The sequence below is a fragment of the Centroberyx gerrardi genome, chromosome 18, assembly GCF_048128805.1.
Source record: "Centroberyx gerrardi isolate f3 chromosome 18, fCenGer3.hap1.cur.20231027, whole genome shotgun sequence".
Classification (NCBI taxonomy): domain Eukaryota; kingdom Metazoa; phylum Chordata; class Actinopteri; order Beryciformes; family Berycidae; genus Centroberyx; species Centroberyx gerrardi.
In genome coordinates this window covers 8,715,204-8,735,913 of record NC_136014.1, presented here as the reverse complement: position 1 = coordinate 8,735,913, position 20,710 = coordinate 8,715,204, and the positions used below count along the sequence as shown (strand labels likewise).

Sequence of the window (20,710 nt, the reverse complement as noted above, 5' to 3'; positions counted from 1 at the left end):
AAAAGTTTGATCTTGGACTGGAATTAAAGTTATAATACTAATTTTGTAATTACCTGTGATTGTATGATGGATGATGATGGTTGCTTCCACTTTTATAAAGATCAGGCCTCCAGTGTAACTGTGTGCATACTGTGCAATACCTAATTGGGGATTCAAAATTGGGGTAAAACTGAATTAGAGGGGAAGTGCACTCAGAAATGTGCAGTTATCAACAGATATTTTTGCAATGTAAGGGTTGGTGTATTTATTTAGGCACATTAAAAGAACAGTAGTTCCAATGTTAATTTGAGTGGCTGAGAAACATTGGGAATGTAAATAGTGATGTCAAATGATGGTATGAAACAACAAAGGATTCAGAAAACCTGTTACATGTTGAAAGAAATTTGCATTGGCAGGTAAAATGTAAAGGCTAGCTAGCTATATTGTAGATCTAGTCAGTCCCTATTGCCCACACATCCCCATTCAACAAAATACATACAGATCATCTCTCTGAACGAGGCATATTAGAGAAAAATGTTGCATTCAGTCAGCAACTTCTGTTTTTACAGGGCCAGCCAAGAGTGGCTTTTATATTGAAAGGAAAGGGTTCGTCGATAACAAACAGGAAACGGCATCGGGAGTTATTATGGCTAGCTTTAGAGATCCGCGGCACAAAGAAACCGGTAGCGGAAATGATGCTAGGAGGAAGCAACCGGTTCAACCAATGGCAGAGCGCGACGCAAGTTTAGCGGGGGATTCGATCCCTGTGTTCAGAAGTTCTGTTCGCGGGAAAGACGCCTAAAAAAGGACTACCACCGATCTGAGGAATATTCCGGTATTATCAGAAAACTATTTCAGATCGCCTTCTACCAGAGCGTAGAGATGCTTTTCCGCTCCATTGTTGACAGAGGAGTCGGCAGACGGAGGCAGAATGGTGAGAAAATACAGTTAATGAGTTTGGGAACGTTTGGGGTCTCTTGCCTGTGGCTCTGTTCTTACTCCAACGACGTTAGCATTTTGCTAGCTAACTTGTGCTAGTTGGCGGTTCTAGTGTTAAGATCCAACGTCTTCTTCCTCTCTGGTTTGTGTTTAGAATAGCAAAGCCACTATATTTTACATTTTGCACCATCGATCGTGTGTTTTTGTTGCTTTGACAGCAGAATATCTTTCTGAACTCTCTCACAACTTTTTCAGACGAGCGTAAATTAGCTATATTGGGTATGTGGTGCGTCCTTGGTCAATAGGGGATCCTTGATGAATCCCCCACTGTTGATGCTGGTTATCCAACGTTAGATCTGCATGAATTCATCTAAAATGCGTTGAACTAACCAGTGTCCCTCCTTCCTGCCCCGTACCCTCAGATCCCTGCCCCAGATACCCTCTGACCTCTCTGCTGGAGGGGTACCAGTGTGCCCGGCACGACGAGCACATCTCCTATGGAAACCTGGGTGACACAGTGCCTCCATTCGGATTAGCTTTCTCCTCTGGTAACTATACATCTGACTTTTATCACCAGGTCATAGCATCAGACCAGGGAGTTGTTGTCATGTGTCTGACTCCCTCTCCTCTGTCTGTAGTAAAGGGCCTGCAGAATGTCCTTGCAGTGGCCAATGAAGAAGGCGTGGTGAGGCTCTACAACACAGAGAACCGTGGAAACCCCGTTCTTAAAGGTGTGTGTTGTGACTCGCCTTGTTCTTTGCAACTGATCTGTCCTCCATCAAGAAATGTCAGTGGCTAATGGTGTGTGTGAACATTTGCAGAGTGGCTGGCTCACGAGAATGCTGTGTTTGACCTGGCCTGGGTACCAGGGGAGGCCAGCTTGGTGAGTACAACATTTGATCATTTCTTGTGTTTCATCTGATTTCTATTCTATTCTTCTTTTAATGTTTTGTGCTTCTTTGTATTCCCTCATATATACATTTCCTCATATTCTTGTTTTTCCTCCCTGTAAAGCACTTTGGAAACCCTGCTTTTGGATAAATACCATGTAAATAAAGCATATTCCTATTATTATTATTATGCCTATGTATGATCCTCAGGTCACTGCTTCAGGCGACCAGATGGCCAAGCTGTGGGATGTGAAGTCGGGGGAGCTGCTGGGCAGCTTCAGGGGCCACCAGTGCAGCCTCAAGTCTGTGGCGTTCACACAGCAGGAGAAAGGTATGCTACACAGAGACCAAACATATGGACGGGGGATTTTGGTTCCCCGCTGTGTGTGTGTTAAAAGTCACACGGAAACGGCATTTCAATGGTGTTTTGCCTCCGTAATCTGACGCATTTCCGGTTGAAACAGGAGAACGCGGGGAGTCGGACTGTTCTGAAGTGTTCTAAAATGCTTTGTGCATAATCTTGAGCTTTCACAAATTTTGGATTCTTCACACTGAATAAATTGCAGCTACTGGGACACGACCATGGTGTCATGGTGTCTTTTTTTTGGCATTTATTGTTAAAGTACACTACATGACTGCTTTGTTTGTCTTCTCTTCAACAGCTGTATTCTGTACCGCTGGCAGAGATGGGAATATTATGGTCTGGGACACCCGGTGCAGCAAAAAAGGTATGAACTGAAGATTTCAGTTGCAAAGTTTGATCTTTGTATGTACTGATAATCATTTGTTTTATCATACTCGTCTTAGTTTGTAAAATGGCAGCAAATAATGGGCTGTACGGGGCAGCAGGGTGGGCAACCGGAATGAGAATTTCCTCAGGGGGATAAATTGCATATTGGAGAGTCTGATAGTGTTTGTGTTCTCCTCTCAGATGGTTTCTACAGACAGGTGAAACAGATCAGCGGCGCTCACAACAAAGCGGACAGAAGCACCCCCTCCAAAACGAAGAAGAGGCGGCCCGGCGCGCGCGGCATGGCTCCCTCTGTGGTGAGTTTCCTCAACCACGGCCCCCCGGTTCGTTCGCCTGTTCCATTAAATACATCGACATAGATTGAAGGCTGATCTTCAACCTCTATACCCCCCCTCTCTCCCAGGATTCCCAGCAAAGCGTCACAGTGGTTTTGTTCCGGGATGAGCACACCCTCGTCTCGTCTGGAGCCGTCGACGGGTAAGGAACACCTCCGCGTCACCGTCACACGATCCATATGAAATGCCTGTAAAAACCAACAGACTTTACATTCGTTTCCCCTTCGCCAGAATAATCAAGACGTGGGATCTGAGGAAAAACTACACCGCACACCACCACGATCCTGTTCCCCTGCAGACGTACCCTTATCCTGGTTCTAGCACACGCAAACTAGGTTGGTTCTCTACTTTCTACTAGGACTCATGTATGTAGAGTTATGTGGAAACTCATGTGGAAAGTTAATGACTGTTTTGTGTGTGTTGCAGGTTATTCTGGCCTCGTCCTGGACTCCACAGGATCCAACCTCCTGTGCAACTGCACCGACGACAACATCTACATGTTCAATGTCAGCGGGCTGAAAACCTCCCCAGGTAAACAAAACAGTCCGTCCTTAAACATTTAATCTCCTCGTTTATATGCGCGTTGTGTATCCGTGCAAAATGGGCAATTTCCACTTCACATATTGGCTAATTTAATTCATTACAGCTGCTTATCACTAGATGGGGCTGCAAACTGATGTGCTTTACCTTCACCTGTGAACGGGCAGCAGAGGGGAAAGCAACAAGGCTTTGTTTACGCCACAGAGGAAAGGTGGAGATGCGGGGACTTGCTTGCACACGCTCGTTCTGGTCTTCGCCGTAATCGGCCTTTTTAAATCAGGGCTTTTCAGTGCGGCAGAAGCCTCGAGAGATGTTGAATCTTCAGCCAGACAATACCGGGCAAGCCAGGCAGCCATTTTGAAACGCTGTCACACACCAAGGCACACACTGTGGGGATAGACCCTCTGAAGAGTGGCCCGCTTGGCAAACCGTGGAGCGTGTGGCTCCTTCCACATGCTGCTCTCCGCACGTAATTGCTTGAAGAGCGGTAGTGCAGTTTGCTCTGAAGGCTGCCAAGACTGAAGTATATATATTTTTTATTCTAAAGGAGCAAATTTTTCTAATGTCACTCATATACATCCGTATGGACCTGGTACTTCTGCGCCCCATCCCATTTAGGCTTGTCTAGTCAGTTTATTATAGAAATATTCCCCCTTTTCTCTTTTTCCTTTGATTCAGAGGCTCTGTTTCTGCCTTGTTTGCACTCAGAACTGCACATTTGTCAGAGATCTTAGTATTTGTTTGTTTTCTTCCACAGTGGCCGTCTTCAGCGGCCACCTCAACTCCTCATTTTACGTCAAGTCCACCATCAGCCCAGATGACCAGTTCTTGGCCAGCGGCTCCAGTGATCATCACGCATACATCTGGAAGGTTAGTGGCTTCTATTGTGCCATAATCTAATCTTTCTTGTGAAATGAATAGATTTTATTGTGATACAGCATATTTTGGTTTTTCAACTTCTTTTCCCCATTTCAGCTCTCCGAACCTAATCGTCCCCCTGTGATGCTTCAAGGCCACAGCCAGGAAGTGACGTCTATTGCATGGTGCCCCACAGATTTCACTAAGGTGAGACGGCATGCTGACTTGTTACTTACTGCACTTTGTGAGTGTTTACAAGGATTCTGTGCGAAGAATCCACAGACATTTAAGCACTCATAAACGGCCACACTAGCAGCACCATCTGTTTTGTCTCCTTGGTGCAAAACCGATGTTTGATACGGAATGTTTTTGTGTTTCCCCGCTACAAAACCAAACTATGTGAATAGGCCAGGAAGATGGATTTATGCTCTGTATAATCTCCGCTCCTCTCTTGGCAGATTGCTACCTGTTCTGATGACAACACGGTCCGGATCTGGCGGCTCGACCGGGGAGTGGATGGAGCAAAATCCTCAGTGGGAGAGGCCAATCTTGTGGGTTGGGCGCGTCCAAAGTCTGCCTCAGTGAGGGCCGGTGCTCACCTGAGTTCACTTTCAAATGGTACTTGGCTTAAACTATCAAACTGGAAATTAAAAAATATTCCTTTGATAATACAAGTGCACAGATGAATTAGTCAAGCTGGTCATTAATTGGGGCCGATTAGAGCCTTTATAAATAGATGGTGGATATGGGTGCCAGTTATGGTAATAATGATAATTTGCCAAAATGATAACTTATGGTATCTTGCAGGGGAAACATTTCATTTACCAAGTAAACAAGGGTCTTTCTAGTCTATTTTTGCCAGGAAAAATACTGTTAACTTTTCTGGTGTCATTCAATTTCTATGTAGCTATCCTTGCACATGAACGGTGCCCTTAAATGCAAAATGTATCCAGAATCAACCTTATGGAATTCTCTCATTCATTTCACACCTGAAGTAAAGACTGCTTTGAGACTGACCAACCTGTCTTGTTGTCTTTAAGGGACTTCAAGCCGAGTTGGAAGCACCCCTGCCAAGACCCGCTTGACGGAGAGTCTGGGAGGCCCAGCCTCGCCCCAGCCGGCCTCCTGCGCCCCCAGCGGAGCCGCCCTGCCCCTGCCCTCCAGCACCACCTCACCCGTCCCGGCTCAGGAGGCCAAGGCCGGCGCCCTTCGCCAGAGAACCCCGTCCTCCATCAAACGCTGGCTCGCCCCCACCCACGGGTCTCCTCCTGAGCAGGCCAGCCCCCCGCTCCGCAGGGTGCTGAGCCCGTGTCCGCAGAGCCCGGCGGGCGGCACCCCTCCCTCAGAGCGCCGGGCCAAACGCAGGCTGGAGACGGGCGGTGGAGCGGCGGGAGGCTGTGAGGGCGCGGAGAAGTGCGACTGTGTTACGGAGCTCTACCCCGCGGCCAAGAGAAGCCGGGTCCTGACGGGTGTCTGCTGCCCCGCACAGGACCCACATCACCGAGCAGAGAGGTGCAAAGAGAGCCGGGCGCAGACAGACTCTCGCACAGAGGACAGCAAACAAGCCTCATCCAGACAGATTGGCAAGGAGAACTGCTCGCCTGGAGCGGTGGACTGGTTGTCAGTGATGGGCCAACGGATGAGGAAAGGCCAAGGAGGCTCTAGCAGTCCCAGAAGCCCCAGTGCCTCCAAGAAACAAGAGGGCAGGACACCAGCTTCACCGGTAAGCACAGAAATCCCAAGATCAGACATGATTTCATTTTTTGTAAGTTTTTCAACCTTTTTTTCCCTGATTCTAATTTCTTTCCCTATCTCATATAATCCACTGTTTCCGCCAGAATTTTATTCTTATCAGGGTGTAAAAACGGCATTTAGATCATGGGACACTAAAACTCTCCTTTGAAACCCAGATTAATGAAATTATTTTAGGGTGAGCAGCAGGGTGACCCACCACACCTATTCAGCAGTAGGGGAAACTCTGGTAGAATAATTTTAGAGACACAGGAATATTTGTTGCATCAATTGCCTGGGCACCATGTCTTTGACCCTCACAACCCTCACTTTCAGTTGCTTGTAATGTTGCCATTCTAGAAATTCAAGCTTTAGTCTTTTGTATACTTGGCTTTTCACTGGGAAAGAGTAGCTGCATTCCTTAAATCTAAATATATGAGAGACAGAAATACACACACTTGAGAAACTGATGTTCAGTGATTAGGGTTTGTCCCTCCTTATCAGTATCTTTTTGTTTGGCTATTAAGTCTAAGGACTGGCAACTTAATCGTTTCTATTCTTGTATTTCAGACAATCCGCTCCCCACAGACCATGAAGAAAATCTCCTCGTATTTCCAGAGGACGAGTCTGGAGTGACCTACTTGAACTAAGTTCAAGTTCTTGGAGTTCTGTGCTTGTATTTAAATGGGATATATTTTTATTTGGAGTATTTTTAATAAGCGCCTGTAGACATTAAGCCTCTAAGGACGCTGATCTATGGTCAGATTACATGACTGTATGAACTAGGGCTGTATAGAGAGTGACAGAACAATCATTCTCCATATGTGATACTGCGATTTCCACATCACAAGAGGCTGCAGTGTTTTGTTAAAGGTGTTGCAGCGGCCTCCTAAACAGTTTTCTGCTGCTGTGCAGAATCTCTGGCCTACAAATCAAGTTGCATGTTGGAGTAAATCTTTCATTTTACTCAAAGCAAGCAACTGCAGTAGCATTTCATATTAGTCCCCACATTGTTTTTTCCTCAAGTGCTGAGAACATTCTGTGTCCACATGTATGCCAATTCTAAATTCAGCAAAAGAATCACTATATATACTGTATATATGTATATTTTTTGGTCCACATCTTGGAGCCCTTTTATGAACTTCCCTAAGACTTAAAAGGTAAACTGGTCTTGGATCAGCTGTTATTCCTACAATTCATTCCTGTCTTCATCTGTCTATTTTCCCATGGTTTTTGACTTGTTTCCTGACGGTGTTACTTGGTTATAAAATTCTGCAAAATGTGATTTTTCTTGAGCAAATGCGCGACTTGTTTATATGTACAAAATAAGCAATCATTGTGGCTTGGTGTATTTGTATTTACTTGACACAAATGTGCTGTGTTCAAATTTTATTAAATTGAAACACGTTTTCAAACTGTGTTAAAGGCAGTTTCATGTGGTTTCATCCGTGTGTTGGAGTGATAAACAATGTTGGGTCGTAATGCTTTACTCAGCCTGTTGCAGTAATGGGATTACTTTCTCCAGTAACTAGTAGTGTAACGAATTACTTTGTCAACTTCCGTGAAATAATTAGGAACGAATAAAAAGTCGTTCCTCTTGTTGTCACTCCCTGTAGGTATCAGATTGAAGTTGAATCCCGCCATTTGTTTTCCTTGGAGTTACTCGTCGTTCTCGCACACTAAACTAGGATGAGACATTGTAGACGTGTTTACTTTATTTGGGAAGAAACGTTCCCACTTCTTTGATGTTATCGAGCTAAAGGATGACAGGAACATTGGATATCAACGGTATTTCGCTTCCCTGGTGAGTCACACAAACGCGCACAGGAAAGGCAGATGAGTTATCCTGTTTTGTTTTTTGAGACAATGCAACCGACCATTTTGGGGAACGTAACGAGCTGTGAGACGAATTACTGCTCCCAGAGAGTAATACGTAAAGTAATATTATTATGTTTGTGATGAGTAATACGTTATTTATTTGAGTAACGAGTCTAGCTCGGGTCAAAATCCTCTAAATGATGTAGACTTGATATTTTGGGGTAACTTGGCCTGTAACTTTCTCTGGTCATGAAGAGCTACAGCTGCGCCTCCTCAGTTCACCGTTCAACGTCACTTATTTGTTTTCACATGTCACATGTTTAGGGTCCGCTTTTAGCGAAATTCTATTGGTTTAAAAAGTTTCCAGTTTTGTAAGCCTCTATTGCTGATTGGCCACCAGAGATGTCAGTCAATGACGTTCGCCTGTCAGGCTCTGCAGTCCACCAAACCGTCCAGACCGACATCGACGGAACGGCAATGTTGGAAGTGTTTTATGGCTGCCTACTCAGCACGACTTCTAGTAATTTGTTGTATTTAAAAGCCTTTGTCTTTTAGGGGACGGGGACGTGATTACTGCTGTTCATTTGATGTGGAATGTAAGATAAATGCATACGAATGTGGATACGGCTAACTTTAAGTGCTAGCTAAATGAGACTCAGCCGTCGACCGAAATTCAACTTCATCACTCGCGGACAGTTCTTCAGAAAATATACTCAACGGAACTCAAACCAGGATCAAAACCTGTGCTTGAAGACTCGGATTTACTATTTTTTGGTGAAGAACTGAATGAACTTCATACGAACCGCGCTCTTCCTTAACTTTTTTTCTAATCAGCGGTGCAAACTGTGTCGTCGTAGTGGCTTACATTAACGTCAGCTAATTTTAGCAAGCTAGCTAGGTGCGTTAGCCACCAGCCCAGTAGTACAGTAGATAGGTACTGTCAAGACCTCGTAACGAAGTGGGTGGTCAGGCGAGTTTTTTCTGACCATGCATTTAATACGTTTTGCAACAGGTATACTTTTTGCAAACACGATTAAGCAGCAAAAACAATCAGAAATTTAGTCACTTAATGTTATTTGACTTGTGTTAGTAATATTAGGTTATTTTGCGGGCAATGTCATGAGTTGTAGTTTGGCTTTTTGATGCGTGTTTTGTAAATTGCTCCGTTTGTCAGAAAACAGACACACTGCCCAAATGATGCAGGCTTTGGAAACAGTCTAACCCCAATCCCAGCCGACCATGTTGGATCAAACAGAATAACATAAGAGTTAGACAGGAGACGAGCTTCAAGGCGTGCAGTTTGCTCCATATTTTTTGTGCTGATGCGAACGGAAGAACACAAGAGGAAACCTTTCATTTGATTTAGCGGTATTATTGCTTGTCTGAAGTCTTTATCAGTTCATGCATCAAAATGTCGGCCATCTCTGCATCCGAGAAAGTGGACGGTTTTACGAGAAAATCCATGAGGAAGGCCCAGAAACAGAAAAAATCTCAAGGGTCTTCCCAGTTCCGAACTCAGAGCGCTCTGGTTGAGCTTTCACCGCTGCCGCAGCTCAAAGGTACGGTAAGAGGATGAAGGTGTCTACTGCTTAAAATGGGCTACTTGCAATGACCTGTGTGTTATGTTCAGTAGTAGATTCGTAGTAATTACATACAATATGCAGTTACCAGAATTTTAGTAGACATGAATGAAATGACATCAAACAATTTGGCCTCACTGGCAACAGTGAATTGTTGTTACTCATGTATGGGTGTCTCAGTCTGCTGCATTGATAAATGCACCTGGTTGGTCCTTTATCCTTTTTAAAGCGACCATATGGAAAATGCATACATTTCATTGAATACAAAAGCAGCCTGTCCATCAAGGTGTATGTGCATGTCTTGTGCTTCTCAAACAGAGTCCCCCAGCAGCAAAAGCAGAGGTCTACAGGCCTACAGGTTGTGGCAAAGAGGCCTGTGTGGCAGAGCACCCCTACCTGATCACTATTTAGAGCTATTAAGAAACTATTTTTAACTTATTTTGCTTAAGACACATTCTCTTTTCCTGCGCTGCCCTGCTTCGCATTCATTCATTCTGTTACACGTTTTCATACCAGGACTAACCCTACCCAGTACAGCTTTCTCTTTTTGGCCACTGAGTAACCTCACTGGAACAGTTAAGGGTTAACTGACTTGCTCAAGCAATCTCCACAGTCATTTTGAGGGAGGGGAGAGTGTCTCATTCCCTTACGCCACCCAAATCTTCCCAAACGGTCTGAGAATTTGAACCAGTGACCTTCTGGTCACAAGCCTGCTTCTCTAAGCTTTAGGCTACTGCTTTCACAATGCCACAGTTGTACTCTGCAATATTTCACGAGCCTGAGAGGTACATAGCAAGTAGTATCACAATACCACACCTGAGAAAGATGAAAACTACCTGTTGATTAACATTAAAACGTTGGAGTAGCCAGAGGCACAGGAGCTAGCTAACAGTGCAAAGTTACAAGCTAATAAGCTCTTTAACGAGTTTGTTTTGTCAATACTTAAAATATAGTTATTGGGCTGCAACTTTCTTCAGATATAAATGCATGGCCCTTGTATGGACAATAAATATTGATGCTTAAAAAACTTGTAAAGGTTTGGTATTGCAATGCTTCAGTTGGCTGGTGCAATTCTGATGCACACCTACCCATGTGTTGTTTTGGGGTTTGAGACTTGACAATGTTGTCAGCAGTTCTTGTTTTTTGGTTTTGCAGTGAACTCATGATGTGGGATTCTTGCTCACAAATAAGCAGTGGACACATTTCTTAATGACTTGCTAAGTGTGCACTTTAGGTCAGCTTTCCTCTGTAACCTCTACACTTCTCAAGGTCAAAAGTTGGACTATTGCATTGTGAGTTCCCACAGGGGCTCGTCTGTCCCCTGAGGCGATTTGTGTCAGTGTCGTCGTATATGTGAGTAGCAGAAAGGGAATGCTTGGCCCCAGGATAGTACAAAAGAAACTAGAGGACAGCAAAAATGCATCAAGCAAAATGTGAGATTTTCGTACTAGTAATACGGGTGGCCAGTTTCAAACATTGGAGAGCCTGCTGTCAATTACTGGGAGAGCTGACTTGATAGCCAGGCCAGTTGTTGCATACCCCTGGGTGGCTGGCAGGTGAGGGTGGGGAGTGGGGATTGGCATGTGACCTGAATGAGTAATCAGGTGGCTATCTGTCAGTAGTACTGCTGCTCTGCCCAAAAGGACAAGTCCCCAATTTATTATTTATGGAGAAATGGTCATTTGTCCTTACTGTGTTGAATTCCTGCAACAAAACTCTGAAATGAGCCATCTACACATGAACTAGCAATTTTTTTCACCACTAATAAGGCATGTTGAGAAAATTCTAGGATTTGTTAGATGATTCTTCTATGCAGCCTTGTGCAGACAACTGCATATGCTCAAATTCACAGCTGCCATATGGTAGCAGAATAACACAGCACATGAGGAAGTTGAATATTTAAGGTAAAGTGTGCTACTCATACACAGCCATACAGAGGGCTTTTCATGATATCCAACAGTTTTTCCAGTCTCTGACTACCCCTTCGGTCTCAGAAGTGGATATCTCCCAATGATGACTAAGCCTAGGTGTAAATACAATACATCATGAATCTCATCACATCACATAATCAATTCTGTAAATCCTGTTATTGATACTTGTAACCCCTGCAGTGCTTCCCACAGGTTGTCACTTTTCTTCTGCCGTGTCATGAGGGAGGTTATTGACAACTTGTCATTGACATTTCATTTATTGAGTAGGCTAACTCATGGCTGATTCTATAACTGTGGGACATTTTGCATTTGTAGATGACTGGAAAAAAGAAAGTTTGTCACAAAGCAAACCTGAAATTTAATATATTGACTACTTGCCAAGCTCGAGCTATCATGATTTCAGATATTTATTTGAACTGGTCAACTCTGTATCAGGTATCATAGGTTTTGCTGTTTTGTGCCCGAATTCCATTTAAATGTGGTTAAATGCCATTTAATAATGATGCTGGAGGAACACTGTTGACCTACTTTACATTACTTTATAACAAACATTAAGAAAAAAGGAGAAAGAAGATGGCTGCCAGTCCTCACAGTGTTTTCTTCCTGAGGAAATGACATGTAATGCAGTTCATATGCTTTTGGGACGAACCATTTCTTATTGAGAATAGGTTTTTGAAGGGGTAACTTAGTTGACAATGATTCTCAGACATCCATAAAATGTGTTATGTCACAGCTGATGTTTGGTGTATAGGCAATGAATGGCTGTCATGATTATTTCATGTTCATGAAAGGAAAATGCTGAAAATAATTTTAAAATAAGCCAATTCTATTGTTTTTGGCAAATTAAAAGGTTGTGATTAAAATCGGACAGAGTAAAATGGGTTTCAGTGGTATACAGCTTACTTTTATAAATAGATGACAGTTGCTATGATACATAATGGTGGTAGGCCTATTTTCTCAAACATGATCATGTATGAAAATAAAGCATGTTAAAATGTTTTAATGAAAAATATGTGAGATAAACTCCATGGACATGAAATAGAATAGAATTAGAACATAGAATTACCCTCATTATTTCAGGCACTGAAGTCTTTCAAACTAGTATAAGCTAATGACATTGCAACATTAGCTGACTATTATACTTCCATTCAGTTTGTGTCGGCACAGACCAAAGGCACAGACACCATGACTTGAAGGAGCACAGATGCACTGTGTCATAGGTGCAATGAATTATGGTCTTTGTAGTTCACTAACACACTTTCAGTGCTTGGCAACATTAAATCTTGATTGTTTGAAAACGGCCAGTTCCATGCAAAATGAATCAAAAACAAAAATTTACTTGGCAGACTTTTACTTAACCTGGGCGGGCCGATCAAATATTAACCTTGTATGGGAATCACTGCACTGTTATTTTACAGGGGAGCAGCCATTTTTCATTTTCATAAAGAACGCTGCTCCTCTAGGTGTTACCACAGCGATAATTTCACTGCAATTTTGAGAAGTACGGAGGCCCCACTAGACCAAACTATGTCTGTTTATTGTAATGGCGCAGTGCCAACTAACCTCCAGGCAGGTGTTTGGATGCAATCCAAATGAAAAGGAGCGACATTAATTCAACAAAAGTAAACTCATCTGTCAGCTTTGTCATTCAGTGTTAGGACTGCATGATTAATCTAATGAAAATTGCAGTTGCGTTTTGAACATGTGCAATATCTACATATTACACTCTACATATTACACATCGGGCTCCAGGTTTGATTTGAATTATTCCCTTTCACACACAACCTCTTGAACAAACTTGTTAGATTGATTTGGGTCTGTTGGAGAATCCCACTCTGCAGTGTCCATGCAGAGCTGATGTTGACTTGTTGGCCAATTAGAGGTGTCCTTGCCTGTTGTTAACCAATCAGAGGCCAGAGAGGCAGTGATAGCCAGATCATGAGAAGAGCAGAGGTGAGAAGCAGCTCACTGAAAGAAATGAATGACGCAGAGGAGGAGGTTGTTGGTTAACTGTCTTGCTGCAAATGAGGATGATTTGGTCCCCAAAAAAGACGACAACACCATTCATTTGGCTCTTATTTGAATTCAGGAGAGCAGAAGTACCACAAACTCAGGTGCTGAGAAAAAATGTTGCAGAGTTGTAGCGACAGCGCGAGGCAACACAACCAACTTGTTCTACCACCTCAAACCATGCCATAGAAAATGGTATGAAGAATGCATAGCGACCAAGTACCAAGAAAAAAGTACACCCAAAGCTCATATTCAACACATATTAATGACATGGCACCTATATTAGTTTTTAAACATGCTTTTGTATACATTTTACAAAAAGTATTTTATAAATGCTGTGGCAACATGACAGATTTAGGCATGCACCTGACTAGACACCAGTCAGATGTTTTCCTACAGCCTGCGGTTGAATGTGACGGAACTGATCCTGCTTGCTACTATGTGTATTCAAGTTCCACTTGCTAGAGCACAGAGTTGTGCATTTCCACTGTGCAAGTTATTTCAGTGCACTACAGCACACAGAAGTGTGCATTGTTTACATTAGCATAATAAAGAGGTATGGAAATATTAAATTCAGTTTTGGACTCAGTTTTGTCCCCTAATCCATATTATTCACATAATCATATATCACAACGCTAAAAACTGTAGTTATCAACTGTGCATCAACTGTGTATGCATCAATTCACTGCAAATTTCAGTCATGTATATATTCTGTCTATAATGTTGATATTGTGTGAACTATAGAATTGTGTCATATCATGACCTAGTATAGACATAGTATAGAAATTTAATCACATTGTGAAGTCCTTGACATTACGCAGTCCCAATCATGACTGATATTTTGTGAGCACCGGTTCCATCACAAATCTGTTTTTTATCATCATTTTTTGTTATTTGTTATTGGTTATCATTTTAGCGTTTCACAAGATTAAATTGTGTTGTGTTTTTTAAGGTAATGGCATTGTCAAATCTATGTGATTGGAATTTAATTTGCTCGCACTTATCAAGCAGACAAGCCTTGACAAGTTAGCTTACCACCATGTTTGTATAACAAGGAGAAAGAGCAGAGCTTCCAGTGGAACCGGAGAAAGGCTTGCCTGGTCAGGTTCCTGCAACTTTTCACCATGATGCAACTTCTCATCATGTTGAAAACAGAACATTTTATGAATGAATGTATATCACCAATGGCTGCTATCATTATAATTTTAAACGATTGTGGAAAATTTAACCTTTTTACTATTTTATTTTTATTTTCCTGGATAATACATAGGGTTAGATAGTAGGCTGATAGTAATACAGAGAAACAAGGGGCACAGTATTCTAGCATGAGCTGTGTTTCAGACACTAGTGTTGGTATGATTTTCTCAGGAAAACTAGAACACTGCACTACAGCAGCATCCAAAATTGACTTGAAACAGCATGGCAGTAACTGCCTTGTTGACAAGCATGCAGTGACAGCCAAATTATCCCTCTTTTTTCTTTTAAAAGCTCCAGGGTCCTCGGGTTAGTTCTGGTTTAGAATTTAGGAAATTTGTCTTTTTTTGCTAATATTATTATTGACTTATTCAAATCTGATGTGCAGATGCACAATATAAGGTAGCACAATTAAGATTTTAGACTTAAGTATTAAAAACAAATTTGATGCAGGCTTTGTTAATATTCTATTACCATCAACAGGTGTCATCACATACTGCGGTTTACAATCAGGTGACCAGTCAAATCCCTAGGCACCATTCACCATCCATTAAAACCATTCAGGGCAACCTCTACAGTGACAGACGATGAGATAACTCAGTGTCTTGATGAATCCAGGTGAAACTTCTGTGTACGTAATAGGGGATAGGGGTAAAATAATGAGGATGGCAAAAGCTCAGTCTCATCAAAACCAGACAAGAGGTGGACGAAACCCTGCAGATGCTTCTAAAACACCACCGTTATCAACAAAGACAACACAAATAACTTAATGAGTATTCTTTGGTATGAGTCAGCGCATAAGTACAATGCAGCTAATCAGACGTGTACATAGTTTTGAAAATTGATCTCAAGTAGCTGTAAGGGTATAGTTGATATTAGGGCATTTCTGCTATTATGGCTGTGTAGCTGCACAGACATTTATCTATACCCCTTCTTTATTACCTAATTCATTATTTTAAAGGTTGGCTACCACATCAACCGAGTTCATAAAAAGTATCACAGAGAAGTTCAGTTTCAAGTGATAATACAGCAAATTAATCAAGATTTTCTCCATTGCCATCTTGAAGAAGACCTATCATATCACAAGACTTCCCTTTCAGCAGTGAGATAACACAAGACATAATTGTCTCAACTAAGTGCAATGGCAGTTTGGTATATGACGAACAATAGCACTGACATGAGTCAAGGCATTAGTTTGAATTCCTGTATAAACAGTGATAGGTGAAATAGGACTTGGAGCATGTCTAATAGCAGCTTGGTAAAAATTAGAAAACCCATATGTTTGTGTTAGCAAGATTTGTGATACTTTATAATAGTGTTTTGGAGGGCCAGCACTGTAATTGATCCTTGTGACGGTCCATACAATATTAATATTTGGGTGGCCTACCCAGGTAAGTTAACAGCTTGCCAAATAAATTTTTGTTTTGGTTTATTTCAGGTGCCGCGATGCGTGAAGCTGGCTGTTCTCGGCAATTTAGTTTTCAAACAATCAAGATTTAATGCTGCCAACCGCCGAAAACGTGTTTGTGAACTACAATGACAATAATTCATTGCACCTATGACACAGCGCACCTGTGCTCCTTTGAGTCACAACCAGTTTTGTATCCGTGGCAACAAAAACTGAACGGAGAGACAGTTTGAAACGTGACCACAATAATCAGATGAAATTATAGTTGTCAGCTAATGTTGCAGTGTCATTAGCTTATACTAACTTGAGAGACTGTAGTGCCTGAGTTACTGGGCTCGCTAAATGAAATGTCAATAAATCATCAATAACCCCGCCCCTCACTCTTGATGCGCCGAAGTAAACTGACAACCTGTGGGAAACACTGCTGAGGCACACTCATCAATACATGAACATGGATGACTCTGAATCTAGATCTCAAATCTAGAAACTGGTGCACTGTTGAATTTTGTGCCGACTGCTGCAGTCCACAGCTATCCTTAGACTATACTGCGTTGTTCGTATGCGTTGCTGAGCAAAAGTTGGCTGAGTTTAATTATTTGTCAGTAGTTCTGTGGGTTTGTTTTTGAATTGCCTCAAGTATGGTCCTAATGCTCTGGTTTGCCCTTTGTTGGGATCCTTACTGTCTTCTGAGCTCCCCAGGGGTAACCCGAACGGCCTCAAGATGTTGCTGCAATTAATTTGCATTTACTGGCATCTTGAGTCCAAACACGAGTGATAGATCAAACAAGCAACTCCTAATATACAAGGCCACAATGCTGTAAGCAAGGCTATTCATTGAGTTTGTTTGGTTTGCATATCACTTAAATTTTTTGGGGGGGGGGGGGATCTTACATTGACTATAGATTTTAAGTTAGTGTATTTCTCAACTTATCCATAAATGAAATGAAATAAATGTGATAAATAAATGAAATGCTAACTTTTAGGCCAAGCCTACATTAAACCTGCAATAAGTGATTTAAGTGATATTAGACGCGGACCAGCTGTGTTGCTGTTTTCACCTCTTTTCTAAAGCTTGTTGTCAGAACCCGGACCGACTCAAAGCTCCTCCTGACCCATTCAGTAGCTTTTCATTTTTTCTCCCTCAGTGGGAGAAAAATCTGGCAAAGCGACACTGATAGCGGGTGACATTTCTCCGTAGGTACGTTTAGCTTAGCTGTTAGCCTTTATGCACGGTTTGTCCTGTGGGGCCTCCGTAGTCCAGCAACTTTGCTGTGCTTTATTTACAAATGTGTTGCGGTTTCTGTCACCCTCTAGTGGTCGGAAAATCGCTTATTGCTGCTTTAATATCCTAACCCTAGAACATTTGCAGGACCAGTCACAATTGGTTTGAGCTTTTTCAGATTCATTCTCTGTGCTCGGAGCTGGATACTAACTTACTGCATACTAATCATTATGTACTGCATACTGTACACTCAAGTGAGGATTCAGTATTACCAGCGGACTGTTATGATTGCAGTATACTTAAACAGTACTTCACATGACCAGACCATGCTATAAAACGACACAGATCAAAATCAAAATTAGCCTACTTTTATCCAACAACATAATATATAATTTAGGATTTTAGGAGTTCTTTATAATTCTGTAAGTTTTTGTTATTTAGGCTATATAAACCTACATTATAAGTATCAGCACTTAATACATTTGGCATGTCATTGCTATCAGTTCCTGGTTAAATCTTTTTCTTCCTTTGAACAAAGCTGTTACACATTTCCCCTTGCCTTTATTCATTGTTTTAGATCTGTCATCAGGAATTAGGCTACTCCTTACAGTCAAAATCGTCTGTCTAGTAGCACTGAAATACTGTCGCAAAATAAACTCCTGTCACACATGAGACTTAAATGTTCGGAATTGTCAAATCATTTCAAATCTCCAACACATTTAGAAAACATATGTATTCATTAAAAGATAGCATTGTATGATCAGATTAAAATTCACGACTTTAATCCAATAAAGAAATATGCATAGATGTGATCCTTGATTTTGATCCTTCCAGGCCAACTGGTCAGAAAGCTGATGAGGTGCATGGTGTCTTCATTGGTCCCTGGATGAAAGAAACAAATGTATGCCTCTGTTGTTGTAAGGCATTAATGGTATACAAAATACCAGGTTATAGTTGCTGCTGGAAATGCACTCACCCCTAGAATTTTACCATAATACCATTTTCTCCATCAAACTATTAAAGATGAAAGTTGGCAATCAGAGCTGGTGGGAGAGGGCGGTTGTGCTTGAATTCACAGATGTAGAATGAAGAGAAAACTTTTGCATGTCACGGGCCTCATTCGAAGGCCCCTTTGACACGATGAAGCTTATAATACAGCCTTGCCACCCCATTGTGTGCACACCAACCTTACAAAACTTGGTATGAAAGTTGCACTTGCCTTTATGTAATTTAGGGAGGACCGGGGGGGTATCGTTTTTTGCCAACCAATTGAAAGCACTGCAAGTCTGCACAGTTTGCAGAGATTGCACAGATGGCTCAAATCAAAAGTGGAAGGAGTAAGATGTTTACATGCAACAGTAACCCTTTTAATATTGGCTTAAGCCGGGCATCTTAACTGGGTTTCTTATAATTGAAATACAAGCTTACCTGGCTTATTCTAACAGAGTTACGTTAGTTAACATGTATCAACCCTAAACCTGGTTACTTGAATTTGAGATCTCTGTGCATATAAACATAGCCAGTATATATCAGGACCTAATGGACATGAGGCAATAAGGATGCTGCTTCTTTCCTGCAGTGGAGAGGTTGGAGTGCTTATAGCCCCTGTTGTGTGATAGACACTGAAAAGATGACTCACTGAGAGACCAACATGGTTGCCATGGCAGCCACAAGCCTTGAGAAGCCGGGGAAATTTTTACTTTCCAAAGATAGACTGCTTCATTTAGGTTGATATTTCTGTCAGTGGGGTGAATTTGTGAGCTGAGCTGAGACATCTTTTCAAAGTAGACTTGGGTGTAGGTCATGGTGATTATTGTCAATAGCCTAAATAGAGTTCCAGTATTAGTCAATAAGTGTGCAGTAATTTAGTTTCCAGTGCTTGAAATTCCCTCTCAATAGATCAAAGTATGCTGTAATGTTCTGTTTTGTTCTAGATTGTTCTAACATACTATACCATTCAGTTTTATTCTACTCTATTCTACCCTATTCTTCTATGTTCTATTATGCAGAAACTATAGTTGTAGCCTAGAAAGTTATCATATAGGCTTAGGTTGGTGTCAGTCATGCTTATATTGTGTTGCTTTGGCTACATGTAGTCTGCTGTTGACTGTGCATCAACTTCGTACCTGAGTTGATCTTTTAGCCAGGGTTGATCACAGCATCCATCTCCCTTCATGAAAAACACAGCCAGTCTCTGGAATGGCAACTATTGGTCTATTGATTGCCAGGGTGTGTCACATGGCCTGTTTCCATCGCGTGTGCCAGCAGATAGAAAATCAATAAATATTTTTTTTAGCAAACAAAGGGACACAGACAGCTTTCGTATTGCTCTGTGAGGGTGTTTATGCTGTTTTTGTTTTTGTTCCTGTCAATGTTTGGTGATGGCAGCTTAGAGTGTGCTCGCACTATTCCACTTTTTTGTTTTAAAAAAAAAAATGCTGCCTCAAATAGCCTACATTTTGTGCTGGTAATAAACAGCTGCCACTATCAGCAGACACTGCTTATGTACTCTCAAACTCTTGCCAGAAACTCTTGCAACACAGCCAATCTGCTCCATACTGACTCTTCATGACCAGACAGCAACTACTACCAACCTTTCTATGGCTGCTTTCTTTATTTTCAGTCTGGTTGTAGTTGTTGTAGACTGTCATCTGCTTACAACAGCTTGAAACCCCGCCTCTTCTTCCTCTTCATCGGTCGGCTCATAAAAAAGTGGTCTATGTCATTTGTGCTCCTCTAAAATGTTGGAACTGTTCAACTTTACTCAACTTTAGAAAGCATCCTCGTTGCGTCTGTTCCCCATTGCCTTAAATATTAAAAAAAGTGCTGGCAGTTTGAAAAGCTGAATAGTGTGAAGGTGCCCTTATGCGACCATTAGGGGTTAAATTGCCAATGAAGTAAAGGCAGATTTAGATGTGTTGAAATCTGGTAGCCTGGGCAGAAAATAGGAACGTGCTGGCCGTCCAGCCTACTGATTTGTGCACCCCGTCTTCATGTACATCCCTGACCTCCCTTGGCCAGAACATCTGACATTCATCTTTCTCAGCAACTGTAACACATGCTCAAGTTTCACAGTATCCCATAGAGGTAATGTGAGCAAAATGGCACTGTAGTTTCTCTGCGACAGGCTGGATTAACACTCATAGTACAACGGTGTAAAATCTAAAATGGGCCCAAGCCCCTGAAGAGTACGATTCCCTTCCTGGTATTCTTTTGCCTTTCTTGTTATGATCATCCTTGGACGGAGTAAAGAGGTCTGGCTCGCTGCCTTTGTGCTTGTTGTGTGTTCTGTGTCCATCTCTAAATGAGCCCTGGATACTGTTTATGGTGTTGTATGGGTTTGTTATTAGAAACCAGGCTACAGAGAAACTGTTGAGTGGACCCTTTGTTTTCACTGATCTGGACTCGATGCCGATGTCAAGAATAACAAGCGATGCTAGTTATTAAAACCCACATTCTTTCATACAGATAACTGGAATCAGGGCAAGAAACGATAATGTATGACCTCTGATGATTCATTTTGG

The 20,710-nt window shown here is 42.0% G+C and overlaps 3 protein-coding genes across 5 annotated transcripts in view; 2 read left to right on the top strand and 1 right to left on the bottom strand.

Annotated features, from left to right (window-relative positions):
• The window catches only part of enpp1 (ectonucleotide pyrophosphatase/phosphodiesterase 1), a 200,770-nt gene that overhangs the window by 28,048 nt on the left and 152,012 nt on the right, over positions 1-20,710 (bottom strand). The gene's annotated exons all lie outside the window — the stretch shown is intronic.
• On the top strand, positions 799-7,394 carry dtl (denticleless E3 ubiquitin protein ligase adapter). The gene is made up of 15 exons (XM_071919115.2): positions 799-913; positions 1,329-1,466; positions 1,557-1,649; positions 1,740-1,801; positions 2,019-2,139; positions 2,471-2,536; positions 2,740-2,855; positions 2,963-3,036; positions 3,126-3,229; positions 3,321-3,425; positions 4,192-4,304; positions 4,410-4,499; positions 4,751-4,883; positions 5,333-6,015; positions 6,594-7,394. The coding sequence occupies exons 1-15, from the start codon at positions 862-864 to the stop codon at positions 6,657-6,659; spliced, it is 2,016 nt and encodes a 671-aa protein (XP_071775216.1). The 5' UTR covers positions 799-861; the 3' UTR covers positions 6,660-7,394.
• The window catches only part of ppp2r5a (protein phosphatase 2, regulatory subunit B', alpha isoform), a 45,772-nt gene continuing 32,730 nt past the window's right edge, over positions 7,669-20,710 (top strand). For 2 of the 3 annotated variants that reach the window (XM_071919044.2, XM_071919045.2), the window contains exon 1: positions 8,297-9,400. In XM_071919044.2, the coding sequence (XP_071775145.1) occupies positions 9,253-9,400 (148 nt within the window). In that variant the 5' untranslated portion in view covers positions 8,297-9,252. Of the gene's footprint in view, positions 7,828-8,296; positions 9,401-20,710 lie in introns of those variants that run through there. The other variant, XM_071919046.2, reaches the window with a different exon arrangement.